Source organism: Aptenodytes forsteri, unplaced genomic scaffold, assembly GCF_000699145.1.
Source record: "Aptenodytes forsteri isolate BGI_AS27 unplaced genomic scaffold, ASM69914v1 Scaffold123, whole genome shotgun sequence".
In the NCBI taxonomy this organism is placed as follows: domain Eukaryota; kingdom Metazoa; phylum Chordata; class Aves; order Sphenisciformes; family Spheniscidae; genus Aptenodytes; species Aptenodytes forsteri.
In genome coordinates, this window is record NW_008794408.1 from 3,669,482 (window position 1) to 3,691,317 (window position 21,836).

The following is a 21,836-nucleotide window of genomic DNA, read 5'->3' on the forward strand; positions in this document are numbered from 1 at the left end:
GAGTAACAGGTGGCAGTTTAGGCATGCTTAAGGTACTGTGAGGCACTGTACAGGAATTTAGAGAATATTCTATAGTAAAAAAAGTCTTCCCTTATTTATATTTAATTCACAAACTGAGTTTTTAAAAAAAATGTACTGTTTTAGTTTTGAATTCTATAGTGTCTTCCCTTATTTATATTTAATTCACAAACTGAGTTTTTAAAAAAAATGAAAAATGTTAATGCACTGTGTCTAAGTTTAATAAATCATAGTTAAGAAAAGGTATAAACTTCCAAGTTCTCAGCATTTACAGTTTTTGCTGCTGAAATCAAAAGTGTTTTGACATCTCCATTCAGCTGTCCATGTTACAGAAAAATGTTGTAATGCACTGTGTCTAAGTTTAATAAATCATAGTTAAGAAAAGGTATAAACTTCCAAGTTCACAGCATTTACAGTTTTTGCTGCTGAAATCAAAAGTGGAAGCATATAAAAAATATATTAAGCAGCTAAACATAAAGATTTAAGAGGTATCGAAGTTTCTGGAAATGATAGAATTGTAAGAAAAAAAAGAAAATGCAGTTACTTACGATTCTGAAGCATTTGCATAATATGTTCTTTAATCATAGGTAAAACAAGTTTTCCTCCAAGGCCACATGCCATCCTGTCCAGTGCACTCTCACCAGCAACTGCATTGCTAAATATCAGTTACAGAAATATCAGTGGTTTGATATCTACAATAAAACAAACAGTCCAACAGGGCACAGAAGTGCCCTTTCCTGCAGTTCTAGTCTTCAAACTTTTGCCATCTGAATATACATGAGCCTCCATAAGTAAATAAAGCATACCCAAACCCAAAAGCACACACACCAGTCACAAAATAATTATTTACCCTCCACCTACATTTATTATCTGTAGCTCATTGATTAAGTCTAGTACCAAAGAAACTTGGGCCTTACTAGCACTGAAGGTATAGACTGAATTTTACAACAATTACACATACCTAGAAAGCTAAAACTAAATTTGCAATGAATTAAGCAGTAATACTGGCCATCATCCTTTTGTCATGAGAACACAAACCAATTCAGACTTGCTATAAATCAGATGAACCAGCAGAATTCAAGTTTTAGCGCATAAGAGACCTTTCCTGCATGGCTGCAGCACCAGTACTCTAGTAGCATGTTCTCTTGCCAATGATTCAGGCAGAAAGCATCCAGTCCAGGTGAGGAATTTGTGACTCTCAGCCAGCTCCAGAAGTGAGAATAGCCAAACATCATCTGTGTAAAGTGACTTGTTCCACCCAATAGAATTATTCCCTACAGAAAAGCGAGAAAGTTTCCAGGACACAGATAACTCCTGTTACAGTCTGGGTATGGCTAGCACTGTAATAACTCAAGGTTATTACAGTCCATCCTAGACACCCATGCTGATGGAAAAACCGAGTAGTGGTTCAGAAAGGGATGAATCTCCTTCTTTCACGTGTCAGTCAGCTGGGTCAGAAATAGAGGTCTTCCAACTATTAGGCTTGAATCCCCAAGTCTCATTACAAACCATAAACAGCCTAGAAACTCACATGCTGTGAACAAAGGTGTTTGTGCAAAGATACTGAAAATACTGTATTTGTCCTTCAGATTAGTTGTGTTCAAATAAACAGACACATCACCAGCAGGACAACAGAGCATGGGCACAAAGTTTTGGATTGGAGCAAACTCACTGAAGTTAATGGCAGCTTTCGTCTGAAATTACATTCCTTGAGCTCTTTCCTTCCACCATTAATTCATACATTCAGTTTGAGGAAATAAAGATAGTCTATCTTAGAAAAATGACCACACACCTCCCTGCAATGTTTGCAAGGCTTTTGCCAGGAAAAGAGGAAGTTGGATTAACCTTTTCCTCCTTTAGAATTTCACTGCCCTATGAAGTCAGAGCAACAAAAAGCTGGAAATGCTAAAATATTCCCTGATGCTTTTGTGTAGGCTGACTCACATCCCCCTTAGTCAGATCCGAACACACCCTAACTAGGCTACAGCCTGATGATCATTAGCCTGTTTCTTGGACTACACAGAAATTCCAGGCTTCTTATGAAGCTACAAAGACTCAAGCACCAGAAGAGGTTAGCGTGCACATCAGCTAATCAACAACTCTCCACAAAGGTGAACGTCAGTGGTGGGAAACACATAGTAACATGAGTAAACCTGCTAAAAGAAAAAACTAACACCACACACAATCACCAGAGACTAGCTGATGTCCAGTATTTTGTGTCTAAGCCTCAAGCTCTCCTATGACTTAGAGGGCCAAAGGAACTACGTTTCTCCTTTAGGCTAAGGTTGCTGAGCATAACTGGTTTTCTGATCTTTGCTCACTCTACTTGCAACTTGTAACAAAGAAGGGAGAATTTTCACTCAAAAATCCATAGGCAGCTAACTTGTGTTTAGAAGAACAAAGTTACTCTGCTGACAATAAAGAGAAATTGGCATGCCTCAAGGGGATGATTCAGAGTACTTCCTAAGCTGCCTAAAGCAGCCCATCTGAATAAAATTCCACACCCTGAAAGGCTTGATGAGGATATGAACTTTAATATTCTATTTCCCTTTGAAACCTAGCTGAATGAAAAGATTCAAATACTTGACAAACCTGAATGCAGTGGTGTCTGACAGTTCTACCTGTATGGCAAAATTTCAAAGCTGAGGAAACGAAACAGGTTAAAAGGGTCTGGTCTACCATGTGAGAGGGGGAAGAAAGGACAGCTTACTTTCAGTTCCATAATCAAGGGGAACAAAAAAAAAGTATTCCAAGTCAAGCAGAGATTAAACTCTTTCTTCCATAAATTCCTACATATCGGTTTTGCAAGTGTCTTTACACGCCCGATATCTAGTAGGAGTTGCTATACAGTTCAGTGGTAAATCAACATCTCTTCTATTGCCTGTCTTCCTATGAAGACCTCAAAGTGTTCTGTGACAAATCGTTTCAAAACACTAATTACATTTGAGTCTTCAAGGAGATGCCAGATGTGGCAAAAAATGTCTGGACTGGTAAATGAACATCCATGTCTTTACAGAAGTGTGGAGATAGTTATCTCCTACACATATTTCTGCTTTCTTCTACTTCATTTTAACTGTATTTGGACAAGAGCAGATGTAACAGGATGCTGTAGACAAACCACTGTCTTTCTAGTGACAAGTTGGAGCAAGCTACAAAGCATGCAGGAATAAGCAAATCAGAAACACTGGACATCTTTAGACCTTTCTCACCTAAGACACAACAAGATAAGCTACTGCTAGCCATTCCAAGGGATTTCAAATAATAGCAAAATCATAATATTTTTGAGCTAGATGAAATCCAGCAAGGAATTCCACTATGCATTCTGATGTCCTTCAAAGGTAGGCAGCTTTTTTCTTTAACACCACCTTTTCAAGGGCATAGATACAGAAACATATGAAGAGATTGGTTGTAGATGATTAAACAGGTCAGTATCCTTCAGCTTTGGTTCCAGCTAACTTCAGGATAAGCCCTCAATTTAAAGGGTTAGGAGCAGTGACTTCTGAACTGAGTAACAAAAATGACAGAAGAAACAGAAGTCTGAAAAGTTAAAACAGACAAGAGGACATGCAACTTGTAGAAGTAAATTACAGCAATACACGAAAACTGAAAAAATTTACTTACTTGCTGAACAGTACCTAAATAACCTACATATAAACTGTCTGAGAACAGTCATATATACTGCTCATGACCAAGGGAACAAAATTAGAAGAGTTACTTGAGTAAAGAAAAAGTAATGCACTGTCATCATTTGCATCTTGCACTTAAAATCTGCCTTTAGCCACACAGTCTTGATAAAATATCGAAACAACTAGTTTCATAATTACCTGTCAAAATCATCATCTTCAAGCTCATCTGCATTTGCCCAATCTTCATCTTCTTCCAAGTCAACCATCATTGCTAACATTTGAGGAACTGGAAAAAAAAGTTTTAAACTCAGGTTGCTTTCTTAAAATAGATTCTCAAATAACAAGCATAACATTTAAGTTCTCTCCTTTCAAAAAATCATTGAAGAAACAAACTCTTCTTCCAGTAGCAGACAGCCAAGTCTGTCAAACTGCATCAGCCAATAATTCAGAATAGATTTTCAGAAATGTATTTTCAGAACATTCAAATCAAGAGTAAAAAAAAGTTGTGTATTTCTTACCAAGACTCATAAGTACAACGTAAGATTTTTTTAAAATCATGAAGATTGTAAAAAGTCAATTCCTTAATAAAGTCTAAGTACCTTGAAAGAGTTAAAAATAGTATTATATGCTTTAAGAACTCAGATAGACTTCATTCATTTTACTGAAACTCTGACATCATCCTTTGAACATTTACTGATGAAAGAGACTATATTCATTATAGAAGAATAATACTCAACCCTTAGTTTTACTAACATCATAAATTTTGTTAACTGTATCTACAGCGGTCACTTAGCATAAAGCTTTACTTTTACAATAAGGTAATGGTTTAGAACTCGAGATTTTTCCCCACTTAATGTAAATTTTTCTTTTGTACCATGAAAATATCTTGCACATAATAATCCACCAGTTTTCTACTAAAAATAGTAATATGCTTTAAGAACTCAGATAGACTTCATTCATTTTACTGAAACTCTGACATCATCCTTTGAACATTTAAAGATGAAAGAGACTATATTCATTATAGAAGAATAATACTCAACCCTTAGTTTTACTAACATCATAAATTTTGTTAACTGTATCTACAGCGGTCACTTAGCATAAAGCTTTACTTTTACAATAAGGTAATGGTTTAGAACTCGAGATTTTTCCCCACTTAATGTAAATTTTTCTTTTGTACCATGAAAATATCTTGCACATAATAATCCACCAGTTTTCTACTTCTACCTCCGTAGATTGATTCTGTCTGCTCTTCTCAGTATAAGTCTTCATAGAGGCTATTACACAATCATTATCATAATGTTCAACTACTATGCAATAAGCAACATCTATTCTTCTGAGTTGTTCTCACAGGAGGAAGGAGTGCAGTGATTTGTCTATTGTAAGCCTGCCCGTTCCTGTGCACTTCAGAAGCCCAAGGGGTGAAAAGTATACCTTGCACTTTCAGAGCGAAGTAAAGTGCTCTTAAGTATTCTTTACTTCGTGCTACAGTAACCACTCAGAGCAGTCATTTGAATTCAACATCATTTATGCAAAAAAGCTTCACTTTGCCCTGGAAACAAAAGTTTTCAGTCAAATACTCAACCTTTGAGCTTTAAGAATCTTTTTAGGACAGTCTACCATGCATCTTGAAGACAGGCATCATAGTTAACTGCCTTCGCAGCAACCTACCTTAAAAACTAGTATGCATACAGTAGTTCGTGCTGCTGCTGAGGTATATATTACTGAAACCGATTAGGTATACTGCAACTGGTGAATTTCATAATATACTTACACTACTGTAATCTACAATAGAGGCACAACCCTAAGCAAACTCACTTCCCCATACATCTGAACAGATGAGAAACTTCTGGTCAACTGATGACAGAAGAAAATATTGCTCACTGACAGCATTGGGGGGCAAGTATCAAGAAAAGATCAAATTATGGATTGATTTGCTTGACATGGCTAGGTATCTTCAGCCAGAGATTATACCATGGCTGCAAAAACCTTCAGAGAGCTTTTATATACATATCAAGATAACTTAATGGGCACTATGAACACTCAAGCATGATGCCCACATGTCAGAATTCTATATTCTTACTAGTCACTGAAAATAATTTCCTCAAGAAAAAAAAAGTATTCTAGCCCAGAAGCTTTTCAGACACAGACACTCATAAGCACACACGTGAAAACGATGTATCGTCACACCTCTGAAATATGGAAGTCAACCATCATCTACCACAAATGCTACGTGGTTCCAAAAACTGATGTCATAATGTTCGTTGCTACTAACAAGCAAGGCTGAGAACAAACTGTCATCCAAAGCTGTCTGGCCATCTTTATATCTGGAACCTGCAAAAGCTTGTAAACATGTTGTTTCTTCTTGATGTTTAATATGAATGTGGTTGCCAGTAAGCATAGTTTCACAAAGAATTTTTTTAAATGTAGAGTTGTGCATTAAAGTTTCAACATTGTCCCAACAAGCCCTCAAAATTTAATTATTGCCAATATATAGACTGTTTACAAACAAGTTGAGGATGAGCCCATTAAGCCTGCTTCTTGTCAGAGCATGCCACGACTCTCCATTTTCTGGCGACTGGGCAAAACTACAGCCAAAGATAGGCTGCAGCTCTAGTTTCTAGGGAAAGAGCAATAAAACACTCTGCTATCTTGAATACTGAGCTCAAGGAGGGAAGTCTGAACCCAAATGGAATTCCTAGTGGATAACTGGCACACAGGACACCCTAAATCAGCATCACGTTCAGTAAAACCAGCATAAAATGACAGTTTTGCCTAAGACCCAGTTCTAGTTGTGAAGATCAAGTGATCTGGCAACTGTTTAGTTGAATGAATGCCTTTTAAACTAAGGCACAAAACTAAGACAAAAGCAATCCTTTTTGGCTACCTTTTTATCATTCTCTGAACATAACTGCTTTACTAGCTCTGCAAAAATAAATGTCTTTCACTTTAGTGATTCATTAATATTAAGAGCAATTTTACAATGGGTTGCAAACCAAAGGCATTTCATTCCCACATGGTGCCTTATGTTAATACAGTGTCTTTAATACAAGTATTTCATTCCTAAACAGCAACTAGCAACCCAATATAAAAGTAATACATTCTAAAGAGATATGAGGTACACTTCTCCACTATGCTGCCTGACCAGATAAGAAGCTTGTATGATTTGGGGGACAGCAAGTGTCAAGCATTAATATTCCCAACAAGCTACAAGATGGAGTGAAAACACAGCATTCTAAACATTTTCAAATTTCAAAATATATTCTAAAAGAATCTGTTCTTTAAAAAACTATTCTACAAGTAAACAAAACTTCTAGTCAATAGTTTAAAAACTTAAGCCAAGCAAATCCAGTTTACAACATTTTCCAGAAGTTTTATGATTATTTTAGTGACATGGATATACACAACTTTCCCCAGCCCAAGCACACAAGTAAAAAAAGTTGCTTTTTAACAGATTGTCACTATGCAAGTTTCAGAAAACAAGCAAGAATCTAGGCAAATACAAGCATACAGGGAGGGAAAAGAATCTTCCCAAGAAGCAGGCTACATTACTGTGTCAGTGCCCTAATCTACTCACAAAAAGGGTTTAAAAGGCAGAGAAATACCAGTGTGTACAGCATTGCTGCTGGGGCTGTCCAGAAGACAGCTATTTTTAGTATCTCAAATAATAATGCATGATTAAAAAAGTGCCTCTCCAAAGAATTCACAATCCGCACATTAAATAGACCAATTAGACTATCTCTAAGTATTTATATAAGCATCTGATTTTTAATTCACAGCTTTAACTCAACACTGAAGCTCAACATGCGTGCTGAATTCCTTCAGTCTTCAGTTGCCAGTACCACAGAGTATCTGGCCTACATACCAAACTTCAAACGTAGAACTTCAGAACTAAATGCATCAACTTTTTTTTTTTTAATACAGTACAAATTTCCAAAGCCAGCAGAAAAGCATGAAAGTAGTATTTTCCTTGGAAACATCTAATGAAGAGTCTACTGTATTTTTATTCAAATTGTTCGTGGCTGCATAAGCACAGATTAATTTAAGAAGAGTCATAATAAGAGGGGGGTTTCTCCATAAGAAAACTCAATTCAGCGTCACCTAAAGTTATCAGCACCAGCAAACTGCGTTAGACATGGTTTTGCCACTGACCACCTGCAAAGTCAGTTTAACACTGTAAAGGAATTGTTTCAACAAAGAAAATGAGTAAAATACTTACTAGCTTGTGCAACAATGTTTGTATGCCTCCTCAGCATAGCAGCAGCAGTTTCTGACAAGGTCACAATTACTTCAAGCGCCAACTGACGCTGCATGTTACTGAGACTGGCATCTGCACACAACTACAATCCAGAAGATTAGAGCAAATGGTTAGAACAGAAGTTTTGGGGTGGAAAGATTGACTTTTTAAAAAATTCCTAGCTTTACCTTCAGACTTAGTTGCAACGTAGGTTCTAAATGTGGTCGTAAATACTTGGGAACAGAATCTGCAATTTCTACAAGGGATTTCAGGACAGAATCATCGTTTTGGTAGCAGGAATCGTTGCCAGCCTATAAAGAGATAAGATGAAGATAAGATTAAATAAAAACAAATAATATTATGAATGGGACCACTGTTATAGAAGAAATTTGATTAACTCTATTCTTATCTCTCTGAATAGTCTCGTTTAGCATTAGTGGCTTAGCATTAGTAGCTAAAAGTAGTTGAAGCCTTAGGCCGCAAGAAGTGACCGAGAGTAAACTTTCTGATAAAACTAATGCTGTTAACAAAGAACTAGCCGAATTCGGCAGATACAAGCAGAATGAATAAGATAAGGACCAAGGAGACAATTCCAAGAGAATGAAGTAACTTCAGAAGAAGGCCAGCCCAGCAAGAGTGAAAACCAGTAAGAAAGCAAGAGACCACCGACCAGAATTAAGTGATTGGACTTGGGGATCGGGTGATGGGTGGTACAGGTATAATTCAGAGGTGTTAATTGGGGTAGGAGGCCCTCTCTGGAGGCACCCAGCTCGAGCTGTAACCTGAGAACTAATAAAACACTAATTGGAAGCCTTCACTCGGACTTTGCATTTTCAGCGGGATCCTAGGGTCAGACCCTGCTACGGTGGCTGGCGTGCATAAATCCATAACAACTACAAAGAGGTAATATGCAGGGTCCAAAACTGCAAGTTTTCTACAAGTAAGTTATGGCTCACAATGTTACATGCCATCAATTTTGACCATTATTAGTTTAAATCTAACACAGTAGACAGACACTCAGAAAAAATTAAGGTCACATCAGAGGCGCCAACATGCAAAAACACACACTATGTTTTGACAAGCACAACTCCAAAATGCATTTTAAATAAAGAAAAACTCCTCAGAGTAACTCTGCCCAAAAGAAGGAAAATGAGCCTAACTCCTTTTCTCCCTGTTAGGTGAGAACAGCTTTGAATAGCTTATGTGTACAAACACCAGGAATCTCAAGATTGAATAATTTATTTTTTTCCAGACAACTCTGGAGAGCCACCAAATTAAAGCAGACACTTCAGCCTTCAGTCACAGGAAACAAGACAGACAAAAAGAAATCAAGCTTTTTGCAAGTATCTTTCCTAACTCATAGCTACATTCTGAAAAGTAATTTAAAACTTACTTTTAATTGACCAGGTTGATACTCTAGTACCAAAACAGCACACAGTTACTCAATGGTGTTAAAACTCTTCTAGAAGTAGGACACGAAAACCCAAACGTCCAAAGAAAAAACAGTCTTTAAACACACCTTTGGGGTTTTGAAAGGAATTTTCATTAGCAAAGTATCTGATGTCTTCCTAACGTAGAAACATTTTTTTAAAGTGAATAATTAGGTGGTTTTTAATACTTAAATCTAGAATCCAACACTTTTAATAAGGCCACTCAAACAGCCCACACTTTCAACATAGAAGCAGCATCTTCTAGTATCAGAAATGTTGGGGGGGGGGGGGGAATTTATCTTGGTAGTTACCACTCGTCCTCTGATTCTGGCAAACGATAATGTACTATTTACTGGAAGTTTCTGTAAAACTCTGTATTTTATACCCATTGCAACTTTGACAGCTTTTTAAAGCAAGACTAGGTTTCTGAAGAAAAGTTCAAAATGCACGGTGAGCCCTAAAAGGCAGAGGCACTTTCCTGTAGTATCGAACACCAACCACCACAGAAGTCAGTTGAAGTTCCAGCTGCTTTTACCTCCACTGCAAGATAAATCTCTCGGATACAAGTTTCAACTACTAGTTCTGAAAGTTCAACTTCCAGCATAACCATTATAGAAATTGCACCGAAAGGACTGAATTGCTAAGTCAGAATTTTATTTTTAGCTTTCTTACCATGCCAATATTTCAACAAAATGAACTTCAACAGCAACAAAAAAAGCATCCAACTGCCTCCAAAGGTCACTCACCACTATTCTAACACATCCCATCTCCTATTTATAAACTCAGATCTTCATATCCATCTTGTGTTACCAGAGATAGAAAATCTAGTCCTTCTCGCAATAAGTACTTTAAAAAGACAGGTTTCACAGCATAGTTCAGTGCTTTGTATTTGCAAAATAAAGCTTAGAAATGCAAGCCAAGTACATGTGTTTTTACAGCCTAAAATAGTAGCATTGAAACTTACATCGCACAAAGTGGGCTAGTAGTCTGAAGTCTAAAAACAGCATACTATTTAATTGCCAAACATCAAGACGAATAGCATGCCCACCCCACATCCTGCCTCGCTCCCACTCATACGGTACTCAGTAGCCAAGGTCCTCTCAGCCAGCTACAATTTTTGAACAATACAGTTGTCATTGCCAAAGTCATAGACAGGGACTAACCACCAAATAGTGACCTCAATATCAAAATACTTATCTTGCACACACTAGAGCCCATTTTCAAGTTCAGTTGATTTTAATAAATTCCTCTCAGTTTCCATTTCAGATCAAGCAGAATTCCATCAGTTGCAGAAGCCAGTAAACTTGGCACAATTTTTCTTCAGCTTGCCACAAAGCACACACAGACAACATTTATAGCTTGCACTGTCAACAGGAACCTGCTGTACCGATTGTAGCAAGAAGTCAGTCTTTAACCTAAATTTAGCCTAATTTAAAATTGCCAAAAGTTCACTACCACTGTTACCACAGGTACTTAGTTATTTCCACATTTTTCTTAATATAGAAACGGAACTGTACTGTGAAATTGTTGTCCTTCAGAGCTCAAACCATTTCTGTCTCTGGTTTGGTTTACAATAGACTTCCCCCCCAGAAGTAAGCAACCTTATATCAGAATTCCAACTTCTGCCCAAATTCATCCATCCTAAAAGAGATCTAATCCAGCCTCAGAAATTATATGAAGCTTAAAAAGGCATTTTGTTTGCAAGTTCCTAATTTGTCAAACAATAAAGATCATTTGTCTACACTGTTGTTACTCTGAGAATCTTTGTTCAGAATAATTCTGTGCTTTCCTCTAACTGAAAAGATACAGGATATTAGGGATCAATGAATTTCCCAATTACTGATTACTTGAAATCTCAGGGTAGCCCATATTTAAAGTATATTTCAATATCATGGTTTGTTTAAAAGCTGTATGATTTTGAGTTAAATACCTTACGAGAATTTTAACTCATTTATCTAGGTAACACTTTATAAATTAATCAGCATTGAACTATTTCCCTTAAAACCCTATGAATTAGCTTATGTTTACAAAATTCCTTATCAGTTTCTACTGTATCTTGCTGGTGACCGATGTCAGGCTAACTGAGATATAGTTAATCCAGGTCTCAGCAAAAATTCATATGCTACACGAATTTGCAGACCAGTAATTTACGTCCGGATACAGTCAATACAGACAGTAACAGCACATTAAGCGTTACTTGTGTGGTTTCTTACCTGCAAGATTCCAGGTAGCAGGTCTGCAAAATGTTTAAGAAGGGGAAGATTGTGCTCATTAGCAAGCACAAACGCAGCTGCAGCTCTAGCAGACAGAGTCTTGATCTAGAAGACAGACAGGATTGGAGAAAGAAACATGAAGAACTGGTAACAAAACATGCCTTTGTTTTCTTTTAACATTAGGCCTATTATGAGACTACATTTTGTATTATCATTTCTCTTTTACATTTTCCTAATAGATATAGCAATTAGTTTTTAATCTTACTTCAAATTAAGGTAAAGTGATAATGAAGAAGATCTTCAGCATCTATGTCCTCCATGATACCAAAAAAAGTTTATCATATTACGAGGTGGCAAGTATTCCCTAGGGTTTTTTTGTTTGGTTTTGGTGGTTTGGGTTGTGTTTTTTTAAATGAAAGAAAAAAGAAACACACTATTGTTTTCAACTTGCATCCCAATTTCAAATGTGTATGCAAGTGTCAAAGTCCCATTTTTAAAAAAGTGTGATCTAAGTGTTTAAAACATGCTTCTTTAAAGGCATGACTTGTGGTACTTTAGAAAACGTTACTCAGTTGAGTTTCAAAGGTCAGAAAAAGTAATCCATGGGGGAGCAGCAAACTGAACCCATATACCACAGCAGGGTTTCCTATCCTTGCCCAGCGTTTTCCACAACAAGAGCAACATTTTCAAAGTACAATTCTCTGCACAAATCAATAAATCTGAAGCCTTCCAGGAAAGCAAGGCTTGCTAACATGCCCTTACAGCAAAGCATGCACAAACAGTTCAAGGAGAGCTGTCATATATTCAGTTTTGAGATATACTGTGTATAGATACTATGTGTAGAGATACTACGTATCTATACTGTTAAACACAAGGGCCAGAAAGAGAGCTTAACAAGGAGTTTCTGACCCCTCATGCTGCTGGCTAAAACCCCTGGCTCTGCATTGGGCCGGTACAACTAGGTTTCTCCAAGCATAACTACTAGAGTAGAGTCTGGGCCTAAGCAGTGCAGATATGAGCCAGCCAGTCAGCTTTAGGACCATGAAAAGGTTTGACCCTTCTGTTTTGCGGTAGGCGTAGTCAGAACTCCAGATGTACATCAGTTTCAGGTAATGCAATTCTCTGGTTGGAATTTGGAATCTATGATTTAACTGTTATGTTTGAGACTACTACACCAAGTTTCTATGCTCAGGACATACTGAAAAACAAAAAAAACCCCGAACGACATAAAGGTCTTACTGATGGATGCTCTTGATCTTGCATACACTGAACCAGCATTCTCTTAATGACCTCCAAATAGTGTTGCTGCTGATTCCCAAAAATCCCAGGAAAATTCCTAAGGATAAGAAAAGACCAAAACATTAACAAAAATTGACACAGTTTAACCTTAACTATTATTTTAAACTTATCCATTGTTTAAGCTACAGATTGTAACTGTACATGTAAGAGTTAAGTAAAACACAATACAACAGAATAAATGAAATATATATGATTGCTTGTTAATTAAGTTGTGACAGTTTCTTACATTTTTACAGACATGATTTGGCTAACCTGCAAAAATGTAGCAAAGTCTGAAAGCTTACCAGAATATATGTAGAGCAGCCTCACGCAGTCCCACATTCTGAGAGCTGACAGAGTCAAATAAGAATTTCAGAACTTCTGGCCACTGGTTGTTGCCATCTTCATCTAGATTAAACACAACAAAGTTTTAGGACAAGCAAACTTAAGAGTGGTTAGATCTCAATTGTGCAGGGCAACCAATCATCACTATTAAAATTAATTTCAAAAAAACTGATCTGAAGATGTGTCCAAGTCACAGTGTAAAATATGGCTGAAATGTTAAATCTAAAGGCACTCAGGAACAGAAGATGATCTCTATTTACTGTTATATAATAGCACTCAAGAAAGAAACTGATGCAGATGTTCAGCATAACATTCATGAGAATTTGAACAAAACTGGATTTCTAAACCTTAATATAATCTCCCCTAAACTCAAGCAATTTAAAAAGCAGAGTTAAGGAATCTTAATTTTATCTGATCAAGGATAACGTAAACAAACATTAGGTTTTATTTTGAACCATGAAATCAGTTAGTACATCATGTTCAAACATCTACACAAGACTAGAGAACAAGAGATAAAAATACAACTACTATCATAAACATTTTACCCCAATATCAGCTTATATAAAGTACCTATTAAGTTCCTGGCCAATTCAGCAACAATGTCACAGATTTTTTTCCTCATACTGGACTGCGTTTCCAACTGAATAATCAACAGCAATCCACTTTTGATAGAGGTCTGATCATCAGGTGAAAGAGCTGGATAAACTTCTTCAAAAGCAGAAGACAAAAGACGTCGTAGAAGGACAGCTGCCATTTGTCTAGCCTATTGAATAAGAAAGTATGTATGTTAAAGTGTTTGGATATGATAATCATGCTCTTATGAAGAAAGATGACTGACATCATGCTTCCAAATGATCAGTTTTCACTGTGTAGACTTGTTCAGTGAATGGAATACCTCTCAAGCGACAGATGAAAATTATGACATAAGTAAAAACAGCAAAGAAACATCAGCTTATAACCATGTTTCTGACAATTACAGCTCTTCAAAGAAATAATCATGAAATCCACTAAGGTATTCAGTTTTTTTTTCTAGAGCTGAACCACAGACATATTTTGTGGCAAGTTAAGGACTTAGCTGTATTATTGAAAGATGTTTAAAGCATGTCTATTTTAAATGGCCTGCTGAGATAATTATAATCCAGACGGGTTTTTTTGGATTAACGAATGACTTAATGGGACAACTTCGTCAGACAATTAACCTGTAATCCCTCCTTCACTTTCTCAAACAACCAAGCTTCACACTAAAGATTCAGGAACCTAGAGTTAGATTTTGGCAAATAAAACTCTCCACTGAACAAAAATAAAAAAACCCCAAAGCTTTCAGCCTTTTGCAGACCTATGATGAAACGTTTTTCTTTAAACTTGAATTTGAGCATAGGAACCTCAATACCACATGCTACAATCTTCTGTGCTTCCTACTGTGTTAGAATTGCTGTATGCAAGTATCATTTACATATCTGTATTTATTTACAATTATACAAGAACTAGAAGCAAAACACATGGCTGAGTAATTCAAAATGAATAGAGCAACACATGCAGTAAAGGCAAAAAGACACATGAAGCACTCTGAATAACTTAATAAATAGGATGTTCACTAACCAGTGTTTCTAGAAGGACAAACAGTAATTAAAAACCACCCCCAAACTTCTAAAGTTTAACATGTGTAACAAAACCTTACACATGTTAAACCCTCACAAAAAAATAATCCAATGCAACATGTACTCAATTTTTTTTCCTAAGATATTCTTATGTAATGTGTACTTGAATGAAAAAGTTTCATTTGTAACAGCCTTCAGAATTCAAAAAAATGTTCAGTGAGCAGCAGAACTAACGAAGTCCGATTTCCAAAAGATCTCTCAACTGTATTGCTACAGCATAACCTATAGATGAGAAACACAAACTGCTGCAAAGTCTCAACTTCTAATGTACCCTGTAAAAATCAGGTATTGCTCGAACCCAAGATACTATTCTTGTTATGTTCTGCTGTCTCCAGACTCACTGTGCCTTTTTCCAACCTACCCAGCTCTCTTCTACACAGCTAAAGAGTAGTGCACACAAAGTGTCTCTATACTAGCAGAAGGGAAGGCCTAGAATTGGACCTTACTCTAGATCATTCCTTATCTCCTCCTCCTCAACAGCTCCAGTGTGGACCAAAGCCACCACATATGTAGGATTAGTAGATCTTCCCTAGTAGATCTAAGGAAGACAGTAGGTGAACAAAGAGGGTCACAGTGCCCACCTGTGCTGTAGCTCCCATCATAAGCCAAGGTTCTCTAGCAATAGGTCGCCACATGGGGAACATAAGTTAGGAAGGAGAAAGATTCTTTTCCCACCGCCTCTGGGAATCCCACTAACAATGTGTCCAAAAACTTTAATGGTACCACAATATAATGATATCTTTCCTTCTCCCATCCCTAGAAGCACCAATATTGTGAAAGATTAAATTTCTCCTCATTAGTATGGTGAACTTACATAGGAGAAGTCTTGACTGCGGTGTGAGTTTGCTGGGATTAAACAAGACACAAACTCTGATGCCGTGTCTTCCCCTACTCAGGGCATTGTGTTTCTGTGCATATTCTCCGACATCTGATAATGAGTTAACTCACATTATATTTATTCCTTTCCTGAAGTAATAATAGGCGGCCAGATAGGGAATAGAGCTTGTTTTCATAAAGCACAGTCTCAAAGATAAGAATTTCCACCTCTGAAGAATTTAATTTAAAACATCAGAAGACTGACAAACACAGACTGATTGCAAAGTAAAAACACAAGTAACAAGGCATACAGAAAGACACAAGATCAGCACTACATGAATTAGCTCCTGGTTATTGTTACTAGTTTAGAAAAAAATTCCCCAATTCCCTAAAGCAAATTCAAATGTTTGAAGGAGTGACAAAGAAGCAATTGACTTCTAATAATAAATGGCATATTTTCCTCAGCAGATATCCACCTATATATGAAAATTACCATTGTCAATTTAATTATGATGAACATGGCTGGATTAACGGCAGCTCTGGGGATGTTTCTTCTGCTTTAAGGAAGAAAGTATGCATTTTTCACACATCAGAAGACTGACAAACACAGACTGATTGCAAAGTAAAAACACAAGTAACAAGGCATACAGAAAGACACAAGATCAGCACTACATGAATTAGCTCCTGGTTATTGTTACTAGTTTAGAAAAAAATTCCCCAATTCCCTAAAGCAAATTCAAATGTTTGAAGGAGTGACAAAGAAGCAATTGACTTCTAATAATAAATGGCATATTTTCCTCAGCAGATATCCACCTATATATGAAAATTACCATTGTCAATTTAATTATGATGAACATGGCTGGATTAACGGCAGCTCTGGGGATGTTTCTTCTGCTTTAAGGAAGAAAGTATGCATTTTTCACACACACCAAAGGCTCTTTTAAGTATTACAAGATATGTACCCAAACAAGCATTTTAAAATCTTGCAACTTAGCAGCTATAGCTTTTAATGAGAACAGGAACAATATAAAGTGGACATCCCCAAAGAAGAACTTCTGTCTGCCAATGAAGCATAAAAAAGCAGAATTCTCTCCTAGCATTGGATTCTTCTGCACATCTAAAAGGTGCTCACATACAATTGGAATGTCAAAGGTATTGACATAAAAAGTAGTCATAATACTCAAATTTCAACATACCGCTTCTTACTAATAGAATTTACAGTGGTTTAAAAATGTTCTAGAATTCGTTCTAGGATGACGGAACCAAGGCACAAGAAGAAAACCAACTTGCTGAGCAGGGCAGCAGAAGAATTATGAACAGAAATCTGGGATACCATCTTCTCCACTGGCATTCAAAGTGTCCAGGTAATCCTACACATTTTTTAAGAAAAAGACTGACCATCTTGTGTAGCACAGTCACAGTGATTTTTACTTTTATTTTACTGTTCCTTTTAAGTCCTCAAGGAGGAAAACGTGCATGGATGGAAGCAATCAGTATTTAGGACACGGTCCAAAGATGGGCTTGCACAACGTCATTCGGGGATCCAGCCCCATGTGGAACTCAAAGCACGCAGTGCCTAAGGTCCGCATACAACTCAAAGGCGGAACTGTGGTGCATCAGAAATCCATGGGCTGCCTTCTTTCCCCTCCAAATGCTGAACAGGAAGCTGCCCGCAGCAGTTTTCAGACTAAGAAATGCAACCCCTTCATGTGATAATATGGAGAGGGAGAAGGGAAAGGTCAGAGCCCTCTAAGAGGGCTGCAAGTACAGCAGAAACACAGTTTTACACAGCATTTGTTACTGTATTTCACAGTGCCTGAAATTAGTCAACTGTAAATTAGGACACAATTGAAAACTGCCAATCTAGAGTTAACCAGGAAGAAAACAAATGCAGGAGAATATGCAGAACTTCTGTTCCTCTCTAAGATTTAGGTGGCAAATCAAAACTGTAAAGGAAGAAGCCTCTAACACCTCAGACACATTCTGAGAATAAAAATCATCAAATAAACTGAATATATACCACCTTTCTGTTCAACCCTTTAAAATGCAGTTGCGTAGGAAGAAGTAGAGTCCTAACTTCATAAGAGTGAGACTACAGGTTCAGGAAGCTGGAGACACAGGCTCAAGACCCTCTTTAGCCTGAGGTGTACAAACTCGCATATCATCTGGCAGAGAAGCGTTCTAACTCCTAGGTCATGTGCTTCCCTTCACAGAACAGTGTTAGTCTGCTATCAGGAAAATATGAAATGAGAACAGAGGGAAAAGGTGATTACTTACAACTTAGGCATTTGGTTAGAAGGAGAAAACCTGTTATACAATTAGTTTTTAAGAGTTATTCCTGATCTAGCTTAATGTTTTTCTCCATGTCAAATGCAAGGGGTCCTGGGAGCAGGATCTGAATCCCTGTTTCTCCATTTAAATGCCAAAATTACTAAGCTGCAGAGTCAGGATTCCCTCAACTGCTGTCCAAATAGTCCTATGAATCGTGTATTCTCTACAACACAGCAGCCCAGCTCCTGCAAACAGGATGGAGTATTTTCTTCAGCCTAGTTTTCCTGGGAGGGGGTAAAGCAAAAAGAGGCTTCAGGATGAACAGGGATCTGAACCCAGCTTTCCCATAGCCTGGGCAAGGGATCTTTAAAGTTCTAAGGCTTCTTCCAGCAGCCTGTGTTCAGTGGTGCCGGTACATTCAACGTGTTCAGAGGAAACATACCAGGCCCAAAGCCCTATCCGTCGGTGACATATGCACTGTCTGTCCAACATTTGGATCTACATGAAACATATGCAGACACGAAGTGCCTAGCTATTCATATCAGCGCCATACTGAACACACACAGAATGCTTCCCTGCATGTTTAAATGTAATGTTTATATCAAGCATGGGGATGACTTCACTTAGGCTCTAATTAGGCTACTATATATTTGGATTTACAGGGAAGAGAGGTTGTTCACAGGTTTTATTAATCAGGATTTTTTGAGTCCAGCACCTAATGTCTACTTAAGCTATGAGCTAAGATTTAAACCTTTCTTTGATTTATCCATTCGTGGAGTTAAATGTCAAGTTACTCTACAAATGTTTATCTCTGATGTCTTTGGTAAGAGTAACTTCTACAGGTGAAAAATTTCTTTGCACTTGAGTAAGTTGGAAGTCAAGTCATTGGCAAGATTCTGAGCGAGTTTTAGACAGGGCTATTTCCTTAGCTGATGTGAAGGGAATAAAATCAGCAAATATATGGAGCGAGTATTTATTTACACGAGCATGACTTTGTAGTTGTCAACTCAGACTTATCAAATGTATTCAATACAAAACAGAAGCAAGTGCAATGGAGCTATGACTTCTAGGGCACAGTATTATCTTCTGTGAAAAAGGGGCAGCGGCAGATCTTATTTTTCATGGCAAATTTAAATACAGGAGAGACTGCTCTACAGCCTCCTATCATTTGAAACATCTCAGAGGGCAGGAGGGAAAACTACATAGCTCTTATGCAACCAGTTGCTACTATAATACTGAAGGATTCTGTCAGAAGAACACTGCTTTGTAGGTAGATAAACATCAGTATTAGTAAGCTGATACTTACTGAGCATTAAAAAGCACAAATAGCATCTACCTCTAAACTGAATACAATCTACCAGAAGAGATCGTTATCCAGAGAGAAAGAGCACACTTGTACTCTCCTTATAATATTGTTCAGAAATTCTACATGCTACATCCTTCTGTTGTTCAGTAAAACTCTAGATTTGAAAAAAGGTCAAAGGTTTTTCTTTTTAAGTGACTCTGAAAGTTGTAATACCTTGAAAGCTTAGTAGTTTTTCACTCTGCATATCCAAGTGAATAAAAGTTTACCAAGAAGTACTATACCTGATTGCTAAAGGGTGTGAGCCTTTACAAAATTAAGGAATAACTAAAAGGCACTGTAGGCCCACAGAAAAATTTTATATGGTGCTTAGGCTGCTCTCCATTCAGTCTATAACACTGCTAGATGACTTAATGAACAAATAGGACAAAATGCAAAAGCAACCTGAATAAAACATGCAAAACAACTGCTACCTTATCTTCCCCCAATTCCGATTTGAGAAGCACAAGAAGTTTCAGATGATACATAAGTTTAACACATTTAGGCACAGGACCCCAAAATGGAAAGCATTTCTCAACTGTAACTTGAAGGAACATCACAGCAACAGTCATATATTAGTTACACATTTTAAGGAAATAACCCATTCATTAAGCAAAACACACAACCAGAAAACAATGGAGATCTAAGCAGTCACTTATGAAAGACTACTTTTGAAACTAAATATCTTACATCAAAAAGTCTCAGCTAGTGAACTTGACATGCAACAAACTAGATGAGTGGTCCCTCTACAAATGTGCAGTAAATTAAGATGATTCAGTTAATGCCCGACTTGTTCATTTATCCCAAAATGACTGGCACCGATTTCTTCCCCGCTTCTCCAAGTTCCCTTGAAAATCTGCAGAATTCAAAGATTATTGAGACATACCTCCTCAGCAGCAGCAGTATTCCTGATTGCTTGTAGGAGGAACGTGATCTTAGATTGACCTGGAATATTCTCATATGTCTCCTGCATAAAAAGGGATGCAGCTTATTGTAAACCATTACTAGAAAGCATGTGTTAAGCATTAATATGAATTGACTTTCCTTTTAAAACAACTTCAGTATCCATCCAGTTAATAGAAAATAATGTAGCAAAAAAATTCAACGTATCAAAATAAAAATTTCTGACCTATTTTAAAATCATGAGTAAAGTCTTAGTTACCTAATAAGACCTGCCCTATTGGAATGATCTACATATGCATTACTGGCCACCTATAAGATAAGGAATACAACTTAAATGGAACACGTATCCTCCTGGAAATACAACATATACAGAACATGTATCCTCCTAGGACTCCATCGTAGCTTCTATCACATCAAAGGATTAAGAACTTTGGAAGCCTGAGACTGAACTATGACCAGCAGATTAATAACCACTGACAAATGTATAGTCCAAAAATCTGTTCAGTTCTTTTTTTGAACCTTTTTATGGCCTTTACATGTCACACATCTCAACTACACGTTTTGAATAAGAACTTTTCATTTTTAAACTCCTGCCTGAATTTCAGAAAGAGAGACTGTTGAGTCTCCCCCTTAGGGAAACCCTCTTAATAAAGTGGAAAAGTTTAATGAGAAGTTCAGTTACGTTCTTACACACTTCTGGCATGCAGTTCATTCGCTATGTTTTTTTAAATTAGATTGTTACTTAGAAGCTAGAGCGAGGACACAGCAAAGTAACTTTTGCTATCCAAAACATGGTATACGTGAGCATTTTAAAACTATAAATGCTTGTTTCTAATACACTAAGCCTATGTAGGTAAGAGCAGGGGAATTACAAGCTGAAGAGCAATCACTTAAAACATTCAGAAATAGTTCTATACTTACTAACTCTGAAAGAGTTATTTTTTGTGGACACAATCTTGAAGATAAATTATTCCAGCCTTTCCAAATATTCGCTATCCCATCCTGAACAAGCCTACTACACAACGCCCAGGTTCATTTCAATCAGTTCCCTGCCTGCCTACTTCCCATTCTTACCATTGCAGCAGCTCTTTCTAATACTCTAGCAAATTTACACACCTTGACAGTGTACCTGCTATTTTCAATAAAGTAGTTTCCCCATCACACATGTAATATTAGACATCATCTTCCTCCACTTTCTGTACCTGTTTGTTAGTAGGCCTTGTTCACGGACTCAATTCTTACTTCATATTCTCCCTAGTTGCTAATATACGCTCACAGTCAATGAGACTCTGAATCCCCAATGAATCCCTGCATGCAATCTAATCATTTTATGGAGACTGCAAAATTAAATGAGGTTTAGGGTCAGAATAGAAAGTTTTCTCAGATTAACTATTTCCATGAATGTATATATTTATATTGCACTGTTATCTACAAATACAAAGACAAATACAGAAACAAGAAGGTTCCCTAAACACAGGCCCAGCATGGGCCTGAAGCTATGCTTTCATGGACAGCTGAAGCACTGTAAAAAGTTGGCTTTCCCTCATGCCAATTCTGATAATAATGAAATTCATTTTGAGTTGTTTAAACTCACTAGAAATGGCAGCAACCTATCCAGTTGTTCACTGGTATAATTCTGTCAATTTAGTAAACTGGGTTCAGAGGATGCTGAAGAGCACCAGGGCAAGGTAGGCAAGAGGAA

The 21,836-nt window shown here is 37.2% G+C and overlaps 1 protein-coding gene across 1 annotated transcript in view; it reads right to left on the reverse strand.

Annotated features, from left to right (window-relative positions):
* The window catches only part of IPO5 (importin 5), a 41,892-nt gene extending 21,688 nt beyond the window's left edge, over positions 1–20,204 (reverse strand). Inside the window, exons 1-9 of the mRNA XM_009288358.2 lie at positions 20,118–20,204; positions 13,715–13,907; positions 13,105–13,207; positions 12,761–12,857; positions 11,522–11,626; positions 8,067–8,189; positions 7,861–7,981; positions 3,843–3,930; positions 567–673 (exon numbers count right to left, since the gene is read on the reverse strand). Of these exons, the coding sequence (XP_009286633.2) occupies positions 567–673; positions 3,843–3,930; positions 7,861–7,981; positions 8,067–8,189; positions 11,522–11,626; positions 12,761–12,857; positions 13,105–13,207; positions 13,715–13,907; positions 20,118–20,204 (1,024 nt within the window). The remainder of the gene's footprint in view (positions 1–566; positions 674–3,842; positions 3,931–7,860; positions 7,982–8,066; positions 8,190–11,521; positions 11,627–12,760; positions 12,858–13,104; positions 13,208–13,714; positions 13,908–20,117) is intronic.
* Between the last annotated feature and the right edge of the window lie 1,632 nt (positions 20,205–21,836).